Here is a 24,491-nt window from a genome sequence, read left to right as displayed (position 1 = left end):
AGGAGACCTTATAGTGTACAGTATTTAAGGTTTAAAAAGACTTCTGAAGTTTGTAATTTCCACTTAGACATTTTTTACTTGATTTTCCATTATGAAAAATCTAGCAACCCCTACAAAATTGTCCATTAATTATAATCCACATAATAATTCACATTTCCTGTTGCTGCAAGATCATTTTCCTGCTGTAGCAAACCGCCTCAAATTAAGATCCTACATCTGTAATAAATAAAACAAATATTAGCCTCTTCCTATTAAGTGCTACTCAGCTAGCTAGCATTCGGCAGCCTCACAGTGTAGCTGTTACTGGCCTCTCTCCCTCTGTAGTTACAGGAACTCATGGAGCTATTTTTAATAAGCTCAGGGTGGCCCAGGGGGAATTGGAGAAGCTTGTCAATTATTAGGATACATAATGGGCCTGTATCTAGAGGCATACAGGGCTTATCATCAGCCTGTCTAGTGCAGCACTAGCGAGAGCATGAGTGCTGGGTAATGTGGACAACAAGAGTGTTGTCTAAGATCAGGATGGTAGCCAATGAGTGACAGGGTGGAAAATGTGACAAATTTGTCAGAGAGTTGGTGACTAGCCAGGAGTGACAGGAGCGGAAAGGGAGGGCTGGCATCAGCGGGAGATGAGAGAGTCAGACAGACCTGTGAGGAGAGAGTCAGACAGACCTGTGAGGAGAGAGTCAAACAGACCTGTGAGGAGAGAGTCAGACAGACCTGTGAGGAGAGAGTCAGACAGACCTGTGAGGAGAGAGTCAGACAGACCTGTGAGGAGAGAGTCAAACAGACCTGTGAGGAGAGAGTCAGACAGACCTGTGAGGAGAGAGTCAGACAGACCTGTGAGGAGAGAGTCAGACAGACCTGTGAGGAGAGAGTCAGACAGACCTGTGAGGAGAGAGTCAGACAGACCTGTGAGGAGAGAGTCAGACAGACCTGTGAGGAGAGAGTCAGACAGACCTGTGAGGAGAGAGTCAGACAGACCTGTGAGGAGAGAGTCAGACAGACCTGTGAGGAGCGAGTCAGACAGACCTGTGAGGAGAGAGTCAGACAAACCTGTGAGGAGAGAGTCAGACAGACCTGTGAGGAGAGAGTCAGACAGACCTGTGAGGAGAGAGTCAGACAGACCTGTGAGGAGCGAGTCAGACAGACATGTCTTCAGCTGAAGACCAAAACAATCCTATTAAAGAGAGTGATGGAATGATAGACTCTGTCAGGGAAGGAACAGATCTTCAGGAAGCCACAAGAGTCTTAACAGTTTAATTCACCCTGAACTCACCTTTCCGTGTGTGAGCTAGGATCCCACAGTGAGGCTTGACACAGTTGTACATGACACAGCCACGTCTCCTCACCCAATGGGACCGCTGTTTTGTTGGGCAAGGACATCTGGAGGATGTCATGAGGAGGAGGATGGGACGGGGAGAGGGGAGGAGAGACTTAGGGGGGAAGGGAGAGACCGGTGCCAAAGGCACATAGGGTCAGACAGGAAGTGACCACTCTCTCTCCGTTTCCTGTCAGGAAGAGCATAGAGAGTCGGCTGGGTCACACGGAGAGCATCAACAACTCAGCCTCAGTCTTTGGGCTGGAGCCATTTTATATACAACAGTAAATTACTGCATGAGACAGACAGCCATATAAGGTGCTGCGAGGTTGTTCATGCTGTATGTGAGTGGAGCTTCCTGTTATGGTTCCATGTGATTACTGCACTGTTCTGACCTTCACTCAATCTTTGAGGCCCTATCTAACCCCAGTCACTACCACAGCATAGAAATGCGCACAGTAGACCAGATACAGTCCCTCAGCTAGAGGGTTAGCGCTTGTCTGTTCGACATTCCCATGTTTCTTCTTTTGCCAGTTTATATCTGTCACGCCCTGATCTGTTTCGCCTGTTCCTGTGATTGTCTCCACCCCCTCCAGGTGTCGCTTACTTTCCCCAGTGTATTTATCCCTGTGTTTCCTGTCTCTTTGTGCCAGTTCGTCTTGTATGTTTTCCCAAGTCAACCAGCGTGTTTTTCCTTTACTCCTTTTTGCTATTCTCCTTTTTCTAGTCCTCCCAGTTTTGACCCTTGCCTGTTTCTGGACTCTGTACCTGCCTGCCTGACCATTCTGCCTGCTTTGACCATTCTGCCACTCTGTACCTCCTGGACTCTGATCTGGTTTTGACCTTTTTGCCTGTCTGCTACTCTGTACCTCCTGGACTCTGATCTGGTTTTGACCTTTTTGCCTGTCTGCTACTCTGTACCTGGTTTTGACCTGTCTGCTACTCTGCCTGGACTCTGATTGGTTTGACCTTTTTGCCTGTCTGCTACTCTGTACCTCCTGGACTCTGATCTGGTTTTGACCTTTTTGCCTGTCTGCTACTCTGTACCTCCTGGACTCTGATCTGGTTTTGACCTTTTTGCCTGTCTGCTACTCTGTACCTCCTGGACTCTGATCTGGTTTTGACCTTTTTGCCTGTCTGCTACTCTGTACCTCCTGGACTCTGATCTGGTTTGGACCTTTTTGCCTGTCTGCTACTCTGTACCTCCTGGACTCTGATCTGGTTTTGACCTGGACTCTGATCTGGTTTTTGACCTTTTTGCCTGTCTGCTACTCTGTACCTCCTGGACTCTGATCTGGTTTTGACCTTTTTGCCTGTCTGCTACTCTGTACCTGGACTCTGATCTGGTTTTGACCTACCTCCTGGACTCTGATCTGGTTTTGACCTTTTTGCCTGTCTGCTACTCTGTACCTCCTGGACTCTGATCTGGTTTTCTGATCTGGTTTTGACTTTTTGCCTGTCTGCTACTCTGTACCTCCTGGACTCTGATCTGGTTTTGACCTCCTGTCTGCTACTCTGTACCTCCTGGACTCTGATCTGGTTTTGACCTTTTTGCCTGTCTGCTACTCTGTACCTCCTGGACTCTGATCTGGTTTTGACCTTTTTGCCTGTCTGCTACTCTGTACCTCCTGGACTCTGATCTGGTTTTGACCTTTTTGCCTGTCTGCTACTCTGTACCTCCTGGACTCTGATCTGGTTTTGACCTTTTTGCCTGTCTGCTACTCTGTACCTCCTGGACTCTGATCTGGTTTTGACCTTTTTGCCTGTCTGCTACTCTGTACCTCCTGGACTCTGATCTGGTTTTGACCTCTTTGCCTGTCTGCTACTCTGTACCTCCTGGACTCTGATCTGGTTTTGACCTTTTTGCCTGTCTGCTACTCTGTACCTCCTGGACTCTGATCTGGTTTTGACCTTTTTGCCTGTCTGCTACTCTGTACCTCCTGGACTCTGGTCTGGTTTTGACCATTTTGCCTGTCCATGACCATTCTCTTGCCTACCTCTGGATTATTAAACATTGTAAGACTCCAACCATCTGCCTCCTGTGTCTTTATCTGGGTCTCGCCTTGATAATATCCTGGGGTTTATATGTGAGGTATATGATTTATGGTCTGGAATAGGAAGGGTAATGTATTCACAAATTCCTGGTGAGGGATTATTCCTCATGGGAATGTCATGGCCCTACATCATATCCTGTTGGAGTAATTTGCTGTAATAACCAGGTAACATGATTTCCAATCAAACCTCCATTTGGACATGTTACTGTTTACAGAATATATTTTAGTAATTTTGTGTATGTTCTCTACATTAGCATCCATTAGGGCCTATGAAAACCTAATTGGGTCTTAATTAAAGGAAGATCATGTTTATAGGGCCCTATAAAATCTGAGATAGAGCTCGGACAGAGTCCAGACATTAAATCGTAATTCAACAAAATAAAAAAATGAATTGAACTTAGTAAGGAAATCAACTAAATGTAATGAAAATGAATTAATTTGCCAAAGTTTATCATAAGACATGAACAGAATGCATCAGTGATTTGTATTTCCTGCAACTTTCTGAAGAGGCGATGAGAATTCCCCGTCTGTGTAGCCGAGGCTAATGAAAAGTCTTCCGGTAGATGGAAAGGCTTTCCAGAACACCTCAATGAAATGTTAACTAGCCATAATGTAGCCTATGCCTACCTGGCAGAATTATATCATGATTATTTGCGTCAATCCAGTTGGTATTTGTTTCGCAAAATCTACCAACACGTGCGCTACAAAACCACCCGCTAAAAACCACGCTGGAATTAAAGGATTACTACACCCAACAATGTAAATAAAATAACAAAATATCCTAGACCTCAAAAGTGGTCCCCTGATATGGTTGAAACATTGTTGTGGACTTTAGAACATCCAAATGTGTTGTTTTTCTATTTCTTTTTTTAAAGTGTGATTTTTTTTTTAGGGTGGAAACCTGAAAAAACAAGGGAAAAGGAAACCTTGAAAAACCAAACAGATTTTTATAGGGCCCTGTGTTTATATTTCCTTGGTGAAGCTACATTGATGCCCAGCAGATAAAAAGTCTCCACGTCATCAAATATTTACAAGGCTAGTGTTAGTTAACTCAGCGTTTAACAAGAGAGTGTGGTGCTGCTACACACCCATTGAGAGGGTCTGAGATGTGAGAACACACACACACACACACCACCTAACAGGGAGAAATAGAGAATGTGTGTCTGCTGCATGTTAATGTGTCCCACAGGAGAGAACACTAAGTGATAAAAGCCTACTCTGTAGAAGAGCTGTTCACTCCATCTCATCCTCTATCCCCACCTGAGGCTCTGGGAATACTACTGTAAATCAACGTGCTGGATGAGTAATTGGTAGTCAGGAGTGAAACATTGAATAAGTGATACAGTGAGTGAGCTCATTGAATGGATGAAACAGTGGTAGCTATGACTGAGTGAGTGTGAATTGGTGAGTTTTATCCTAACATCAGGCATGGGAAGTAATGCATGAGGAAGAGAGTGTGTGTGTGTGTGTGTGTGGAGGAAATTGAAAGTCAATCAATAGACCACCGAGGCAAGGAGAATGAGGGAAGGAATGGATGACTGACTGCCTGGTGAGGTGAGTGACAGAGGCAGCTGGCTGTGTGTCTGTGTGCAGAGGTTCTCAGCAGCCTTCCAAATGAAATGAGCTGCCAAGCCAAGTCCTTTAGCACAGTTTGCGGCAGGGATTCAAGGTCAGTGCTGTTGATTCTGCTGATGCGTTTTATTCTCTGGTGCCAGTGATGCTGTGCTGTGTGTCTGGGGGGGGGACAGCCTTTTACGCCAGCCTTTCCCCCCACCACACACACGTCCTTCCTTCCATTATCACCCCAGTGCTCCACTGCAAGTTAGTGTGCATTTAGCTGTTAAATTAAATGGGGGAAGGGTGGTGTTGGCGGTCCTAGCCGTAGAGCCTGGATACCCTTGCTGGTGTGCTGCGTAGCAAGCAGGAGATGGATGGGGAGAGGTGTCCTGATTTCGCATGTGACCACAGTAATTGTGTTATATTGGAGGTGGGGGCTGTAAGGCCATCAGCGGGAGGGCAGGGTTACACCTCTGTCTCCCCCTCCCCTTCTTCTTCCTCAACACAGAGACATGTAGAAAATTCTGACTGTCATTTTCACATATTAGAATCTGGGTTACTCTTTGATTTTGAATCATGCTTGGCCAATTTATTCAATGAGTTATACATTTAAATCCATGATTATTTAAACAAAAAGTGGTTTGAGATCTTGGTAAGTGAATCATCGATGATGGATACGTACAGTAGTTCTTTCCTCTGACCTCCTCTCCTTTCGCTCTCTCCCTCCAGGCACCATGAGGCCGGTCCACAGGAACTTCTATGAGCCGTCGTCGGCCCCGGGGAAGGGTGTGGTGTGGGAGTGGGAGAACGACAGCGGCTCCTGGACGCCCTACGACATGGAGATCTGTGTGACCATCCAGAACGCCTATGAGAAGCAGCACCCCTGGCTGGACCTGACCTCTCTGGGCTTCTGCTACCTCATTGACTTCAACAGTATGGTCCAGACCAACCGGCAGAGCCAGAGGAAACGCCGCCTGCGCCGACGCATGGACCTGGCCTACCCTCTCATCATGGGCTCCATCCCCAAGTCCCAGTCGTGGCCTGTGGGCGCCAGCTCCGGCCAACCCTGCTCCTGCCAGCAGTGCATTCTAGTCAACAGCACGCGGGCCGCCTCCAACGCCATCCTGGCCTCTCAGCGTCGTAAGCTGTACGGAGGGGCCGCAGGAGCTCCAGGGGCCACAGGCACGCTCAATGTGGTACGGCAGAGTAACACTTTCGCCGGGACCACACTCTGGTCCCCAACCTCCGGTGCCGGGAGCAACAACATACAGCATAACAACATAAGTGCAGGAAGTGGCCAAGCTAAAGTTGAACAGGTGCAGTCGCCCATGTCTAGTTCCAACTTCCCTTGTTCCCCGGCCCTGCCGGCCCTTCCGCTTGCACATGGCCACTCCCACACCCATGCACACTCCCACGGCCACCATGTCATCATCAACGGGCAGAACAACCTGAACCGGCCAGGAACCCAGCGCATTTCCATGGGCACTGCTAGAGGAGCCATCCCACCAGGGTAACCAGGATTCATTTAGATTACATTCCGCTATAGATTTGCAAACCAAAACCACATCTCTTTTAGTATGAACAGTAGAATAACACACAAGCAGTAGGGACATAACAAAAGCACATTAGGCTAGTCTATAGATTGCTCTTTCAATGAGATGACAGTAGATTAAAGTATTTTGAATGTAAAAAAGGAAAATAAGAACACCATCTCGCTCTCTCTGTATACCTGTCTGATGTGGCATACAGTTTTAGAATATCTCTGTTGACATACTGTATACAGCGTATGTGTCTGGTGCATTGTGTTGTGTTGCATCACATTATGTCTCCTTGTCTCTTGCTCTCTCTCTCTCTCTCTCTCACTCTCCCTCTATCTCGTTCTCTCTATCTCACTCTCTCTCTCTCTCTCTCTCTCTCTCTCTCTCTCTCTCTCTCTCTCTCTCTCTCTCTCTCTCTCTCTCTCTCTCTCTCTCTCTCTCTCTCTCTCTCTCTCTATCTCTCTCTCTCTCTCTCTCTCTCTCTCGTTCTCTCTATCTCTCTCTTTTTTTCTCTCTCTCTCTCTCTCTCTCTCTCTCTCTCTCTCTCTCTCTCTCTCTCTCTCTCTCTCTCTCTCTCTCTCTCTCTCTCTCTCCCTCTCTTTCCCTCTCTCTTTCTCTCTTTTTCTCTCTCTCTTTGTCTTTCTTTCTCTCCCGTTTCTATCTCTATGTTGTGTGTCTGCTGATTTACTGCACTTCTTGTTAACTGGGTGATCAATGGCTCTGCAGTGGGAGCTCCAGGTCCTGGGTGCATTGACAGCTCTAATTTCTCTCCTCTCCTCTCCTCTCCTCTCCTCTCCTCTCCTCTCCTCTCCTCTCCTCTCCTCTCCTCTATCTCTATGTTGTCCTCTCCTCTCCTTTCTGCTCTTCTCCTGTTTTAATCTGGGTGATCAATGGCTCTGCAGTGGGAGCTCCAGGTCCTGGGTGCATTGACAGCTCTAATTCCTCTCCTCCTCTCCCTCTCCTCTCCTCTCCTCTCCTCTCCTCTCCTCTCCTCTCCTCTCCTCTCCTCTCTCTCCTCTCCTCTCCTCTCCTCTCTCTCTCTCTCCTCTCCTCTCCTCTCCTCTCCTCTCCTCTCCTCTCCTCTCCTCTGCTCTTTCTCCTGTTTTATATCTTCTCTCTACTCCTCTCTCTGCACTGGGGAGTGTGGGGAACTGTTCTGCTCTACATTTGAATCTTAGCATGGTTGTCCTGAATATCAAGCTTACACTTGCCTCAATAGACTCCAAATAGCTGTTTTCTGCTCAGTGCCTCTAATTTTACCCAGTAATTTTTTACCACACAGTAAGCTATGTGTCATTATATTATTCTATGCGGAACACTGTGTGTGTTCTGTTGTTTGTGTGTGTGAAGGTGTGTTCAGTAAGCTATGTGTAATTATGTTCTATGCTGAACACTGTATGTGTGTTCTGTTGTTTGTGTGTGTGAATGTGTGTTCAGTAAGCTATGTGTCATTATATTATTCTATGCGGAACACTGTGTGTGTTCTGTTGTTTGTGTGTGTGAAGGTGTGTTCAGTAAGCTATGTGTAATTATGTTCTATGTGTAACGGCGTTCGTCTGTTGAAAGAGAGTCGGACCAAAATGCGGTGTGGTGGTTACTCATGTTCTTTAATGAAAATAAACAACGATACATGAAATAACTAAATTTATACAAAACAACAAACGGAACGTGAAAACCTATACAGCCTGTCTGGTGACAGCTAACACAGAGACAGGAACAATCACCCACAAAACACACAGTGAAACCTAGGCTACCTAAATATGGTTCCCAATCAGAGACAACGAGAATCACCTGACTCTGATTGAGAACCGCCTCAGGCAACCAAGCCTATGCTAAACACCCCTACTCAGCCGCAATCCCAATACCTACTAAACCCCAATACAAAAACACACCACAACATAAACCCATGTCACACCCTGGCCTGACCAAATAAATAACGAAAACACAAAATACTAAGACCAAGGCGTGACACTATGCTGAACACTGTATGTGTGTTCTCTTGTTTGTGTGTGTGAAGGTGTGTTCTTGTGGAAGTGTATGCCTGTGTGTGTGCGTGTGTAAAGTTGTGCTCCCATGTAGCTGTGGAAACCCATTTGCCATGGAGGCAGAGATACACTGGGGAGAGGTGAATAATGGATCAAGGAAAAATGGGAGCTTGAGCAGAGCGATCCGACCCGAGAGCAATTTAGTGAAGGGAACTAAAGGAAAGTAGTGTCTCGAACTGTAACCAATACCGTTGTTCCTATCAAATCAAATCAAATGTATTTATATAGCCCTTCGTACATCAGCTGATATCTCAAAGTGCTGTACAGAAACCCAGCCTAAAACCCCAAACAGCAAACAATGCAGGTGTTGAAGCACGGTGGCAAGGAAAAACTCCCTAGAAATGGAAGAAACTTAGAGAGGAACCAGGCTATGAGGGGTGGCCAGTCCTCTTCTGGCTGTCCTGTTTTCTATCCTGTTTTCTTTACTAAAATAAACCCTCTGGTGATCTCATTTCATTCCATTTCCCTTTCACAGCTTATGGGGAGAGGCACAGTTAGACAGTATGTATTGAAATGATACTGTCCTTCAGGCAGACTTCACAAGGCCTAGTTCTGTGTAAGGGAATGTGCGATGTGTGTGTGTGTGTGTGTGTGTGTGTGTGTGTGTGTGTGTGTGTGTGTGTGTGTGTGTGTGTGTGTGTGTGTGTGTGTGTGTGTGTGTGTGTGTGTGTGTGTGTGTGTGTGTGTGTGTGCGTGTGTGTGTGTGTGAGCCAGCTGAGAACCCCTGTAGTGATTTTTAAGGGTCCTATCAAATCAGAGGGCTGGAGTGGATGGAGTGCTCGTTTCTCACCTCTCTGCGCAGTAGGCGGGAGGGAGCTGTGAGAGGCTGTGGGAGAAGACTGAGAGAAAAAATGCGAGACATTTGCGAGACAGAGTGAGAAAAGGTTGAGTTGGAGAACAACATTTCCCAGGCGTGTGGCTCTGTACACACAGGATGAGTGTGGTTAACAACTACACACACAGGAGGACACAGACACGTGAACACCCTCACATATTCTCACCAGTGCATTGCAGACAGATAACACAGAAACCCACGCAGAATAGAAACATTTCAAGTTTTTTTTCTCACACACCCACACCCAAATATCACTTGTTTTATACATAAACTCGTAAACTCACTGCGTCCTTTCTGTTCTATGTGCTGATTTTGAAACCCACTCAGGGTTGATGGTGTGAAGTAGCTGAAAAGAAAACATGCGTCTTGTCTGATGTTGCAGTAATTCTCTCCATAGTAAATGTTCAAATAACGTGTTCCGTTTTGCAGCACTGTGTAGTATGAATTTCACACTTGCCGGTAGTAGGCAGGTGCTATATTACACATCTATACACATTGTAAGTTGTCACCAGTGACAAAGAATGTCGCTGAAATAATAACCTTGTGAGAACATGTAGGTGTTTATCATTTTTATTTATTTATTTCACCTTTATTTAACCAGGTAGGCCAGTTGAGAATAAGTTCTCATTTACAACTGCGACCTGGCCAAGATAAAGCAAAGCAGCACGACAAAAGCAACAACACAGAGTTACACATAAACAAACGTACAGTCAATAACACAATAGAAAAATCTATGTACAGTGTGTGCAAATGTAGAAGAGTAGGGAGGTAAGCAATAAATAGGCCATAGAGGCAAAATAATTACAATTTAGCATTAATACTGGAGTGATAGATGTGCAGATGATGATGTGCAAGTAAAGATACTGGGGTGCAAAAGAGCAAGAGGGTAAGTAACAATATGGGGATGAGGTAGTTGGGTGTGCTATTTACAGATTGACTGTGCTCTGACACCTGATGCTTAAAGTTAGTTAGGGAGATATAAGACTCCTTAGTTTTACTCGCATTTAAAAGCAGTTGGAGGCCTCGGAGGGAGATAGGAGTTAGTTTAATGAGCTAGTTTACGCCTGGATAATTTCAGGCTTAGTCTCAATCTCCTCGAACATGGCTGTTGTAATGTAGTCATGATTATCAGAGGTGGAGTGGAGCTTGCCTTGCTACCCAGACTCCTTGCTACAGCCAAACGCTACGCACAAGGATGTTAGTTTCTTCTCTGCAATGAACACATTCGGGTTAGTCTGATTGGTCCAGAAACCGATGGGTTTGGCCAGAGCCAGAACACAGGCGGGTAAAGCGACAGTTTGAAAAGTCGTCATTGACTTGATATTCTGATTGGTTAGGGACGATCCAATCAGTGATGACTTTGTTTTGTACAATGACCCTCGTGCGCCTCGTCACCACAAACAACTTCCATGGTGGCAATCTCAGACTAAAGTATGTAGCGCAAGACAGAGCAGCGAAAGAATTTGTGTTTATATTTACATTACCAGTCAAAAGTTTGGACACACCTACTCCTTCAAGGGTTTTTCATTCGTTTGACTATTTTCTACATTGTAGAATAATAGTGAAGACATCAAAACTTTGAAATAACAAATTTGGAATCATAGTACCCAAACAAATCCAAATATATTTTATATTTAAGATTCTTCAAAGTCGCCACCCTTTGCCTTGATGACAGCTTTGCACACTCTTGGCATTCTCTCAACCAGCTTCATAAGGTAGTCACCTGGAATACATTTCAATTAACATGCGTGCCTTGTTAAAAGTACATTTGTGGAATTTCTTTCCTTCTTAAACCTCTTGGAACTACCCATCCGGGAGAATTGTCATCAACTACACTAGCGAAACGGTCAAAAAATATTACTCGAAAATATTCATGAAATCACAAGTGAAATATAGTGAAACACAGCTTAGCCTTTTGTTAATCACCCTGTTATCTCAGATTTTGAAATTATGCTTTACAGCCAAAGCAAGACAAGCGTTTGTGTAAGTTTATCGATAGCCTAGCATAGCATTATCCAGCTAGCAGCAGGAAGCTTGGTCACGAAAATCAGAATAGCAATCAAATGAACCGTTTACCTTTGATGATCTTCGGATGTTTTCACTGACGAGACTCCCAGTTAGACAGCAATGTTCCTTTTGTTCCATAAAGATTATTTTTATAATCTTTTGTTGGTCACGTTATGTTGAGAAATCCACCGGAAATAGCGGTCACGACAATGCCGATAATAATATAATATCGACAGAAACATGGCAAAAGTTTTTTATAATCAATCCTCAAGGTGTTTTTCAAATATCTATTCGATAATATATCAACCGGGACAATTGGCTTTTCAGTAGGAGCGAGTGGAAAAATGACTTCCTCTGTCCTTTACGCAAGAATCACTCTGAGAGCCCTCAGCTGGCCACGTATGCAATGTAGTCGTTTACACTCATTCTTCAAAATAAAGGCCTGAAACTACGTCTAAAGGCTGTAGACACCTCAGGGAAGCCACAGAAAAAGGAATCTGGTTGATATCCTTTTCAATGGGCAATAGGTGCATAGAAAGACAGGGGTTTCAAAATAAAAGTCACTTCCTGATTGGATTTTTCTCAGGATTTCGACTGCAATATAATTTCTGTTATACTCAGACAATATTTCTACAGTTTTGGAAACTTTAGAGTGTTTTCTATCCTAAGCTGTCAATTATATGCATATTCTAGCATCTGGTCCTGAGAAATAGGCGGTTTACTTTGGTAACGTTATTTTTCCAAAAATAAAAATAGTGCCCCCTAGTTTCAAGAGGTTTTAATGAGTTTGAGCCAATCAGCTGTGTTGTGACAAGGTAGGGTTGGTATACAGAAGAGAGCCCTATTTGGTAAAAGGCCAAGTCCATATTATAGCAAGAACAGCTCAAATAAGCAAAAAGAAATCACAGTCCATCATTACTTTAAGAAATGAAGGTCAGTCAATCAGGAAAATTTGAAGAACTTTGAAACTTTCTTCAATTACAGTCACAAAAACCATCAAGCGCTATGATTAAACTGGCTCTCATGAGGAACGCCACAGGAAAGCAAGACCCATAGTTACCTCTACTGCACAGGATAACTTCATTAGAGTTTCCAGCCTCAGAAATTGCAGCCCAAATAAATGCTTCACAGAGTTCAAGTAACAGACACATCTCAACATCAACTGTTCAGAGGAGACTGCGTGAATCAGGCCTTCATGGTTGAATTGCTGCAAAGAAACCACTACTAAAGGACACTAATAATAAGAAGAGACTTGCTTGGGCCAAGAAACACGAGCAATGGACATTAGACCGGTGGAAATCTGTCCTTTGGTCTGATGAGTCCAAATTTGAGATTTTTGGTTCCAACCGCCGTGTCTTTTTGTAAGACACAGTGTTGGTGAACAGATGATCTCTGCATGCGAGATCATCCGTTCATCCGATCTCTGCAAAAATAATTGAGTCATCTATTGCCTGTAAGCTCGATAAATTATTATAAATATTTTCAAAGAAGTGTGGATCATCATTATTTGGACCAAATAGATTGAGCCAAATCTGTTTATGGTCCAATCGAATAGTTTGCACACTTGGTTCAAAATGATTGTTAATTAATATCATCACCCCTTTCAAGTTTCTTTGCCTACGGGATAAATATATTTAGTCACCCCAGTCCCTTTCCCATTAAACTTTGTCTAAAGGGGTGATGATACTGTTCAACAGTTTGGGGTCACTAGAAAGAGGAGTGGGAGGCCCCGGTGCACAACTGAGCAAGAGGACAAGTACATTAGAGTGTCTAGTTTGAGAAACAGATGCCTCACAAGTCCTCAACTGGCAGCTTCATTAAATAGTGCCCGCAAAACACCCATCTCAATGTCAACAGTGAAGAGGTGACTCCAGGATGCTGGCCTTCTAGGCAGAGCTCGTCTATCCAGCGTCTGTGTTCTTTTCCCCATCTTAATCTTTTCTTTTTATTGGCCAGTCTGAGACATGGCTTTTTCTTTCCAACTCTGCTTAGAAGGCCAGCATCCCAGAGTCGCCTCTTCACTGTTGACGTTGAGACTGGTGTTTTGCGGATACTATTTAATGAAGCTGCCAGTTGAGGACGGATCGTCTTTTGAGGACTGATCGTCTTTTCTTATTATCTGTTAAACCATTACATTTATAACTAGCTATACTTATTTCACCACCTACCATAATGAGATACAAGTTTCGATTATACTTACCATAATATATGTTTGAAAACTTACCATTAAGAAGTACCATGATAATTGAATGTTTATATAGCTGTACCATGCTATTTGCACTGTTAAGAATACTGCAGCGGTGACTAAGTAAACCTCTAATTGTCCTCTAATATTCCACCTGCTAAAACCTCTCCCCCATCCCAAGTTGGGTTGTCATCCCAGTGGCTGACTGACCACCCCTTTACACATGGATCCTAGGGTCTTCAAGAGATAGGGGCCCATCCTTTAAAAAGAACACATGGTGCCACCTACATTACAGGTCTAGATTTGCAGCGGAATCATTTTGTGCTTGTCTTCTATGGCTAGTAAAGAGCATCACCTACTGGTCTGGGTAGGCATGTCACATTTGCTTTTCATATTGAGTTTCCACGGTTTTCATCTGCTATTCACTTTCCAACGGTCCTTTACTTTTGATCTTCTGTACCTGAATCACAAATGTCAGAACGTGTATCAGTAAAAACAACCTCAGAACTACGAACACATTCATCCAAAGTAGGAAGAAAGTGGAATTTAAAAGATGTTTGTGTTCCAACAAGGCCTTTGATTCCTTGTCTATCTGGAGTGTACAGAGCACTCCTCTTATGAATGTTTCCTCTGTGATCATAACAAATGTTAAACTCAAAACCTGCCTATCTGGAGTGTACAGAGCACTCCTCTTATGAATGTTTCCTCTGTGATCATAACAAATGTTAAACTCAAAACTTGCCATATATCTGGACATTGAGTTTCTCAGGGAGTTTTACAGTTATAGTAAAGGACAGAGAGGCAGTTTGCAGGTGATTTGTTTTGTTTTGTAATTTCAACATCAGGAAGTCACTTCCTCATCTCAACTTCCTCAATTCACTTCCGCATTAGAGCACAGAGAAACACAATCTAAGGTTTTGTGCTGTCAGACAGGAAATGTTAGTTTTACTTTATCTGTGTGTGCTAAAGATGGCTGAGGGGGATACATGGTAAGAGAGATCCTTTCTACTTGCACGACTAGCTTGTTTGATAATGAGGCTGTGAATAGTACTTTACTCTGCAATTGCCCAGCAGTTCTCTCTGCCCTTGGCTGAGTGAGTAAGGCTTGTTTTGGTGCTCATGTCTCCTTGTGTTAAGTGATTATTACCAACGTTGTCCTCTGTTCAGACTGGAGAGCAGAGCTAGCTCTCTAAAGAGGGGAAGCCAGTGGATGAAGCAGGGATTACACAGCCGTGTGTGTTACCTGCCCTTCTCTGCTCTCCACTAGACCCCCTAGCCCTGTCTCAGTCCTGTCTCAGTCCTATCTCAGCCCTGTCTCAGCCCTGTCTAAGCCCTGTCTCAGCCCTGTCTAAGCCCTGTCTCAGCCCTGTCTCAGTCCTGTCTCAGCCCTGTCTAAGCCCTGTTTCCATTAGATTGAATTAAAGGAGAAATAACTGAATAAATCATGAAGGCCCATCCAGACCAAACCGATGCTATGTAAGAGATGCTCTGTGTCATTATTGCTTATTTGTCTGTTTTGAGAGTGCTTTGTAAAGTGCATTACTGATGTTATTCTCTTCCCCTGGGCATAACCAGGGGCAGGGTCTGCCTTCCTCTCCCAGTCCTCCAGCACATCAATATGCGATTAAGCACTTTTTGAGTTTTCTCCTCTCCTCCTCCTCCTCCCTGTCTTCCTGGTGCATGATAAACAGACGATGAGATATAAGGGCTCCGTCAGCACTTCTGTAACTGGGCCTAATTTGGTCTCTGTATCCGGAGGAAATCACATTTCTCTCAGCCTAATTAATTCCTGCTCAAGTCAGGCTGGAGTCAGTCTTGGAGAGAGGGGAGGAGAATGAATAGAGGAGAAGAGAGGGATGGAGGAGAGGAAGGGTAGACAGGACTGTGAAAAGGGAATAGAGGATGAAGAGAGTGATAAGGGTTGATGGAGGGGAAGAGAAAAAGAGGTTACTGGGTCTGTATTCTCTCATGGAATTGACTTGAAAGTGAAATACCAGAAGACAGTATTGTTTTACTGTACTGTACGTTTGTAAGGTACTACCTCCTGATCAAATCTGAACACCAGTTTTAATAATAGATGAAAATACAGCTAAATGATCAGTAGATCTTAGGAGTGACTGCGAGGCTTTTCTGTGTGCAGCATGGCATCCAGCTGTGAACTCGTGACCATGTCCCTGCCCACACAGGGAGAGGAGCAGAGGGGGGATGTAGGTCAGCAGTGGCCCATCGCATGAATCCCAGCCCTAGCCCCAGCTGCAGGAAGGACCAGGTCACTGGCCCCAGAGACGGTCCCTTCCCTGAAACAGTTCAATGATAAAGAGCAGAGCAGAGAAGAAGAGGGATACTATAACCCTACATACGCTTACAGATTACACCCTGAATGTTGTCAGATCTTCAACCAAAACCTAATATTTAATAAAAGGATCCAGAGTGAACAAATAACACAAAAATGTGATACTTATTTCACTTTTCTGCAACACTCAATTCCCCTTTGTGAAAAAGTAATTGCTCCCTTACATTAAATAATTGTTTGTGCCACCTTTAACTGCAATGACTGCAAGCAAACGTTTCATGTGGTTGTTGATCAGTCTCTCACGTCTCTGTGGAGGAATAATTGGCCCACTCTTCCATGCAGAACTGCTTTAACTCAGCAACATTTGTAGGTTTTCAAGCATGAACTGCTTGTTTCAGGTCCTGTCAAAACATCTCAATCGGGTTTAGGTCTGGACTTTGACTAGGCCATTACAAAACTTTGCATTTGTTGCTTTTCAGCCATTCTGATGTAGACCTGATTGTGTGTTTTGGATCATTGTCTTGCTGCATGACCCAGCTGAGCTTCAGCTTCAGCTCACAGATGGATGGCTTGACGTTCTCCATAACAGATACATAACAGAATTAATGATTCCTTCAATGATGGCAAGTTGTCCAGGTCCTGAGGCAGCAAAGCATCCCCAGACCATCACATTGCCACCACCATATTTAACCGTTTCTGCACATTTCCACGCTGTTGAAAGGCACAGTCAACTTAGTGTATGTAAACTTCTGACCCACTGGAATTGTGATACAGTGAATTAAAAGTGAAATAATCTGTCTGTAAACAGTTTTTAGAAAAATGACTTGTGTCATGCACAAAGTAGATGTCCTAACCGACTTGCCAAAACTATAGTTTGTTAACAAGAAATTTGTGGAGTGGTTGAAAAACGAGTTTTAATGACTCAAACCTAAGTGTATGTAAACGTCCGACTTCAACTGTTGTGCACCGCCATATGGGACTCCCAACCATGGCCAGTTGTGATACAGCTCAGGATTGAACTCGGATCTGTAGTGCCACGTGCGATGTAGCACTGCGATGCAGTGACTTAGGCTGCTGTGCCACTCGGGAGGCCATTGGTTGGTGGATATAAAGTCTAAGATCTTTGGTTGGCTGATGAAGAATTCCTTATTGGAATAATCATGGCCAGCTGGTTTTGTTATCATAGGGCTAACTGTGCCAGGTTATCCCATGGGAGCAGATAACAATAAATATTTTATCACATATTTCTATTTTATTTGGCTGATGCAGATTTTAAGACGCAGAAAAAGTTTACATTTTTTTCATGTTTGCAAGTGTGGACCAGGTGTTACTAAGAATAACTCGAGGGTCTTGTTAATTAAAAGCTTCAAGTTGGAGTTACTAGCTTCCCATATTTAGAAATGAAATGTGGCAAGAAATGCTGTTGTGTGTCTTTGTGCAACAAGAGTTTATATGGTTGAATGATCTCATGGTGTTAAAAAATGACGCTTACAAATCCTGTAACACTTACACTGTCTCAAGGTGCACTCGCGTGTGTGTACGCATGTGTGTGTACGCATGTGTGTGTACGCATGTGTGTGTACGCATGGGTGTGTACGCATGGGTGTGTGTATGCATGTGTGTGTATGCATGTGTGTGTGTGTGTATGCATGTGTGTGTATGCATGTGTGTGTGTGTGTGTACGCATGTGTGTGTATGCATGTGTGTGTACGCATGGGTGTGTATGCATGTGTGTGTATGCATGTGTGTGTATGCATGTGTGTGTACGCATGTGTGTGTATGCATGTGTGTGTATGCATGTGTGTGTACGCATGTGTGTGTACGCGTGTGTGTGCATGTGTGTGTATGCATGTGTGTGTATGCATGTGTGTGTACGCGTGTGTGTGTATGCATGTGTGTGTATGCATGTGTGTGTATGCATGTGTGTGTATGCATGTGTGTGTATGCATGTGTGTGTATGCATGTGTGTGTATGCATGTGTGTGTATGCATGTGTGTGTATGCATGTGTGTGTATGCATGTGTGTGTACGCATGTGTGTGTATGCATGTGTGTGTATGCATGTGTGTGTACATGTGAGTGCCAAGGGCTCTTTTATATGTTGCTCTCTCCTGGTGAAAATGTATTGTTTAATCACAAACACTCTCCATGAAATTCCTGAATTATACATGTGTTTCAAGAGGCAGATGCTCTTGATTTGAGATACTGTAAGTGCATGTTTAAATATAGGGAGGAATTCTCCCCGTGGGCAATGCCTGATTTGTTTTCGTTGAAAATGCCTGATTGTCTGCTTGAGCTGATTTGCGCGCACTGCAGACATGCCAGCACAATAATCTTATTGGTTCTTGGCCTTTCTCCAACACAATACATACAGGTTTTTTTCGGCCTTCCTGAGCATAAATGGGCCACACATGCACACAGCTGTCTGACATGCATCACGCTATAGTATAGGCCATTACCCAGCTAGCTGACCTTGTCATAGCCACAGCTCCATATCTCTACTCCTCTATGTAGCCCAGCCTGCATATCGCTACGCTAGTTCCCCTGAGAGTGAGCGGAGATAAGGCAGCTCAGACCCAGAGTGTCCAGGACACGTGGGCCTTTGTTAATTCTGTAAAGCTCATTGAAGGGCTCCCCTGGCACAGGAACACAGGGACTACTCACATCAAAGCGGCCTTTCGTTAGGGATTTGTGAGGGAGGTGCTGAAGAGATACTGGGCTAAGGGTCCTGGACACTGCCTGTACATGGAAGAGAGAGACAGAGATGGAGAGAGAGAGAGAGGCTGGTGGGAGGGGCGGGTTCGTGTGGAGCACATCTAGTCAGCTGCTATTGGGGGAAGGGATCTCTTAGATCAATGGTATTAACGTTACATAATACCTTTGGGAAAGTAAGGCAGTTTTATTATTCTACTCTAATTCAGTGACGTGCTTCTTGCATGTACTGAAATACTGTGTAAGTTAATACAGGATAATAATTCAATCATCAAAGCAATGGTCATTGCGTAAAGCGCTAAACTGTTTTGGTTGTGTTGACATCAAAATGGCTTCCTTTTCTTCCATTTGGTCCTCTCCATCACCGCAGATCAGGTGTTCTTTTCTCTGCACATAGAGTAGCAGAAGCAGCAGCAAAAGAAGCTCAGCCTGCGGTCTCTAACCCTAAAGCTCTAATCCTAGCTCTGACAGGTGACCTTTCCCTGCAGTCTGGTCTGCCCTGTGTGGGAGGGCACTCCATTACCAGACTGAAGCTGAGGCTGTGGTTTCTTAAAAGGGACTTACCAACACACACTCACACAAGCTCATCTTGACCCACATGCTTTGTGCACAGCTCTCTATCACTCCTATTTTAGATGTCTTTGTGAGTAAACAACAGTTGTGTGTGTGTGTGTGTGTGTGTGTGTGTGTGTGTGTGTGTGTGTGTGTGTGTGTGTGTGTGTGTGTGTGTGTGTGTGTGTGTGTGTGTGTGTGTGTGTGTGTGTGTGTGTGTGTGTGTGTGTGTGTGTGTGTGTGTGTGTGTGTGTGTGTGTGTGTGTGTGTGTGTGTGTGTGTGTGTGTGTGTGTGTGTGTGTGTGTGTGTGTGTGTGTGTGTGTGTGTGTGTGTGTGTGTGTGTGTGAGAGTGTGTGTGCTCTCTAAGTGTCATTCTGAATCATGCTCTGGGACAGCAGTGACTGTTGATGAGTCAGGCTGTCTTGTATGTGTTTGTGGTGTAGTTGCTAGCTAGGACACGTGACTTGACCATGGACTCTTTCGCACAATGGCGACATATTCTACATCTGTGTAAGTGTGGCCATTCTGACTGAGGAAGTACAGTACTTTATAACAGTGACCTATAGTGTCATTATGTTTAGTTTTCCGAAAACCGGACGATTTTATATTGGACGTTTTTCTCTCTGCAGGGTCCCGGCCCTCCCTGTTAAGAACTTGACTGGCTCTGGACCAGTTCACCCAGCAATTGCAGGTAATGGTTCTATTTTTCTTCTCTTTTGCAATACATTTTATTTTTTATTCCCGTAGGCTGCATCTACACGAGTGCTTTACTTTTCGCATTCCATTCTTAGTCATAATACTAAACCAACACGGCTCTTTTCTTTCCTGTATGTATGTATGTGTGTGTGTGCCAGGTATGACAGGTATCCTGATGTGTGCTGCTGGCCTGCCTGTGTGTCTGACCCGAGCCCCTAAACCCATCCTGCACCCGCCGCCCATAAACAAGAGTGACATGAAGCCTGTGCCCGGGGTCAATGGCATCCGCCGCAAGACCAAGAAGAAGCACCTCAGGAAAGGTAAGTACAGGTGTAGGATCTTAATTTGATCACCCTGTTGCAGGAGAACTTTCATATTATGCCAATTGTGGTGTAATTGAGGTTTAAAAAGGCTTCTGAAGTTTGTAATTTCCACTTTGAAATTTCAGAGTTGATTCTCCCTTAAGAAAAATGTATCAACCCCTACAAAAAATGCCCATGAATTAAAATCCATTCACATTTCCTGTTGCTGCAGGATTATTTTCCTGCTGTAGAAAACTGGCTCAAGTTCAGATCCTACATCTGTATGTATGACAGGTAGGGTTCCCATGGACACTGGAGGGGTGGGGCTGTCATGGAGTGTGAGAGGAATTCTATTGAGACATTAAGATGTAAAGTAAATCTCTCCTCTGGATAATCAGAATATCTTTATTCGCTAAGAACATTTAAACATATCTGGTATTTGACTTAGTGACTAGCTTCTGCCACCAATAGACAATACAAACAGATAGAGACACAAAGTCAACATACAGGATATACAGTATAAATAGGGTGAACATACAACTCTGGAGTATACGATGATTTACAGTGATGACATACAATTTACAGAGGGGATATATCTATATATGGAGAGGTGTACATAGTGCAAATGCATTATAGTGCAGTTATTATTATTACCTGAAACCCCACCTCTTTAAGGAATACCTAGGATAGGATAAAGTAATCCTTCTCACCCCCCTTAAAAGATTTAGATGCACTATTGTAAAGTGGCTGTTCCACTGGATGTCATAAGGTGAATGCACCAATTTGTAAGTCGCTCTGGATAAGAGCGTCTGCTAAATGACTTAAATGTAAATGTAATTATTATTTCACCTCATTGAAGGCAAGGTGCGGTGCTCGGCTCAATGCAAAGTTTTAATCCCTATGAGCCTGAGGGCCAGTTGGTGAGGGCCACAGTACCGGATAAGAAACCGTTCAGGCGGCAGTTGGTTTTGGTCATGATTGACTTGAACCATTTGCCAGAGGGGATTCTTTGAAGGATGGGGTGTCCGAGGTGGGTGGGGTCTGCGATGATCTTTCCTACACGCTTCCTTGTCCTGGAGTCGTGCAGGTCCTCTATGGAGGACAGGTCAATCAATCAAATGTATTTTAAAAAATAATACAAAAATCAACTTACATTGGAACATCAAACATGTCTAGCAAACCAAACACAGGTATTAACAATGCTCAAACATAAAAAATATATAAATAAAATACAAAAAATAAACAATTTAAGTTGAATTAAATTCACTCTGAAAATATCTTATTATAATGATTCATGAAGATGTTATTATTTTTGTTATTCACTATGGTTAGTGGTTTAATAAGATAATTAAATTCAATCAGAAAAAATTGTAATTTTGGTATAGAATTTTGAAATGTTTGTTTGTGTATAAAGTATTTGGCATCAAGAATTTTAAAAAATAACAATCATTTCAGTGGTTTTGTTATCATTGCAATAGTAACATATTATATATTTTATGTTAAAATTATAGGCAGTGTTCATAATGGTAAATAAGTACATTGCAAGGTTTTCCCAAAATTCGGACACAAATTTACATTCAAAAGAACAAGTGAGACAGATTCTCACCTTCTTTTTCACAGAAAACGCAGATATCACCAACAGCCACAAATTTGGACATCATAGAATTACATGGATATATCTTATGCAAAATGTTGAAGTGCACTTCCTTAACTTTGTTTGGTATACAGTATTTGTAAGGTCTTAACCATGCATTTTTCCAGACAATGTCAGGAATAAGCATGTTCTAGAAAAACTTTCCTCTCGGTGTAAGTTGGTTTTGTGAATGAAGAATTTGTCTTCTATATTTATTACAACAAGATTTCTCAAGTAAGCCCACGCCTTCCAATCTGAGTTCTGGATAAACTTTGTGATCATTCCCAAAATTAAGATGACTTTTCACAAGTGTAGTTAGACCACTGGGAACGGCTTTGATCACAGAAATAAACTCTCTGAAAGGTATTGGAAACTCTTTCAATGTTAGAAATTGTTCATATGTGAGAATATTACCCTTGTTGTCGAAAATATCAAGGGCAAAGTCAATATTCCTCTCATGCCAGCTGGGGTAGAACAATGACTTATTCCTTACAGTTATGTCTGAATTATTCCACAAAAGAGCTTTATGAGGGGAAAAATTGTGCAGGAAACATATTTTCCAGGCCAGTAAAGCTTGTTGGTGAAACCTAGCCAATTTAGCAGGTAATCTTTCAGGAATATAATTACATTTCAGTAAACATTTCAGTAAAAATTGAAGACCTCCCAATTTATTAAACATATTATTTGGAATGAAATACCATATTGAATCAGTATCGAACAAACATTTTTTCAACCAGTTTCTCTTGAAAGTGTTATTTATGTCAACAAAGTCCAACACTTCTAGACCTCCTTCAGCTCTTTTGTTAGAAAGGACAGATTTTTTTAGTTTGTGAGACGTATTTTTCCAGATGAAGTCAAGAAAGGTTTTATTGATCTCTTTACAAGTATCTGGATTTACATATAACGATAATGAGGGGTACACAACATGAGACAGTCCTTCTGCCTTGGACAGAAGTAAGTATAGAAAGATCTCTTTGTAGCCAATTATTAAATATATTTTTAGTTCTCTTAATTTTAGGAGAGAAATTCAAATGTTGTCTGACTAAGTGTTTTTTTGACAGATGTATTCCTAAAAATTACCACAGTCCTTTACAGGAATATTTTCTATTTCTTTATCATCAGAGTCAAATAAACATAAGATTTCACATTTAGAAACATTCAGCATTAATCCTGATGCAATAGAAAATGCAGTTATAGCATTAAGGGCATGGGCGACCTGGTCTTTGTCTCTTAAGAAAAGAGTAGTATCATAAGCCAGTTGGGAAATTTAGATTTCTTTGTTAAAAATGGTTAAGCCATATACATTTGCATTATTCAGAATATCTAGAGATAGAAGTTCCACAACCAAAATGAATAAAAAGGGCGAAATTGGGCATCCCTGTCGTACACTTCTGTTGATACTAAATATTTTGGAAGTATTAAGGTTTAGTAGCATAGAACTATTTATATCTTTGTAAAAAATGCAAATTACTTTAATAAAATGTTCACCAAATCCAAAAAGTTTAAGAGACCTAAAGAGAAATTCATGTTCAATTGTGTCAAAGTCTTTACAGAAGTCCAGAAATAGGACAACCGCATCTGAGTCAATTGCATCTGAATAATCTATAAGGTCCAAGACTAAACGGATGTAATGTTAGAGCTTATGTGACGGCCCTTCATAAATCCTGTTAGTCTCATTTATAATGGTATCTATTCCTTTCTTTAATCTTTTGGCATAAAGCAGAGCAATCCGTTTGTAATCAACATTTAATAATGTAATTGGTCTCCAATTGTCAATGAGAGAAGGGTCTTTATTTTAGGAAACTATTGAACATCGGAAGCAATGAAATAAGGCCCTGTTTCATAGTGGGCCAGCTGAGACCATTTCCCCATTTTTCAATGCAATCTTGAAACATATTGAACATCGGGTCATCTAGCAACTCCCAAAACTGTCTATAGAGCTGATTCAACTGACAGGCCATCAGGGGGCCAGGTGATTTCAACTGTCAGGCCATCAGGGCATCAGGGCCAGGTGATTTCCTGTCAGGCCATTTTTTCCCTTTTTCATTGAATTCAGAGCCTCTCTAATTTCTTCAATTGACACAGGTGAATCGCAAACTGAGTGGAAATCATCCTCAATTACAGGAACATAATTCTGAATGTGGCAAATGTAGCTTTCACAACCGTCTTCCTGAAATTGAGAGCTGTAAAGGTTTTTATAAAAGGAATTGATAAATGATGATATTGTAATGGAATCTTCGCATAAAACATCGTTAATTTTGAGTGCAGTTATAGATTCTCTTTTGTAGTTTCTCTTTTCAAGTGCAAAAAAGTAACTAGTGTTTCTTTCCCCCTCTTCAATCCATTTTGCTCTTAACCTTACAAAGGCGCCCTTTGCCAGATCCGTATAAGTCTGTTCTAATTCTAGTTGTAAAGACCTGAACACCGACTCCTCTTCTTCAGATTATCTTTCTTTAGAAAACTGTCAAGCTTGCTCATCATCTCCTTTTCTCTAAGGTTCTTTAAGTGCATCAGCTCTTTGGCGCGTTTAATGGCTACCACTCTGACTTTATATTTGAAAAATTCCCATCTACTTCCATGACCCAAGTCTTTTCTTGCAAAAATATCTTTAGCTAATGATTTGATGTTTTCAATGAGAGCAGTATCTTTAAGAATTGTATTGTTTAATTTCCAATATCCTCGAGTACCTTTTGATTTTTTAGTAGCTTGTAAATTCAGGGAAATCAAGTGATGATCAGGAAAGGGAGCCAACTGATGATCTA

General features: G+C 42.8%; 1 protein-coding gene and 1 long non-coding RNA gene across 7 annotated transcripts in view; one reads left to right on the top strand and one right to left on the bottom strand.

Annotated features, from left to right (window-relative positions):
• LOC118358260 (E3 ubiquitin-protein ligase DTX1-like) overlaps positions 1-24,491 on the top strand; it is a 71,156-nt gene that overhangs the window by 33,440 nt on the left and 13,225 nt on the right. For both annotated transcript variants that reach the window (XM_035735863.2, XM_035735862.2), the window contains exons 3-5: positions 5,662-6,442; positions 19,728-19,789; positions 19,953-20,114. In XM_035735863.2, coding sequence (XP_035591756.1) covers positions 5,662-6,442; positions 19,728-19,789; positions 19,953-20,114 — 1,005 coding nt within the window. The remainder of the gene's footprint in view (positions 1-5,661; positions 6,443-19,727; positions 19,790-19,952; positions 20,115-24,491) is intronic.
• Positions 1,492-3,328, bottom strand: LOC127911677 (uncharacterized). Of its 5 annotated transcripts, none has more exons than XR_008078871.1 (5): positions 3,181-3,316; positions 2,843-3,128; positions 2,601-2,652; positions 2,317-2,472; positions 1,492-2,242 (listed from the first exon to the last, which is right to left on the bottom strand). It is a non-coding gene; the product is annotated as an uncharacterized LOC127911677 (long non-coding RNA). The 5 variants fall into 5 exon arrangements; XR_008078869.1 differs by lacking the exon at positions 2,601-2,652 and adding an exon at positions 2,680-2,731 and having other exon boundaries at positions 1,493-2,242; XR_008078872.1 differs by lacking the exon at positions 2,601-2,652 and having other exon boundaries at positions 2,369-2,472.

Source organism: Oncorhynchus keta, chromosome 25 (genome assembly GCF_023373465.1).
Source record: "Oncorhynchus keta strain PuntledgeMale-10-30-2019 chromosome 25, Oket_V2, whole genome shotgun sequence".
In the NCBI taxonomy this organism is placed as follows: Eukaryota; Metazoa; Chordata; class Actinopteri; order Salmoniformes; family Salmonidae; genus Oncorhynchus; species Oncorhynchus keta.
The sequence above is the reverse complement of the archived record's forward strand: the minus strand, read 5'-3'. Positions and strand labels throughout refer to the sequence as shown.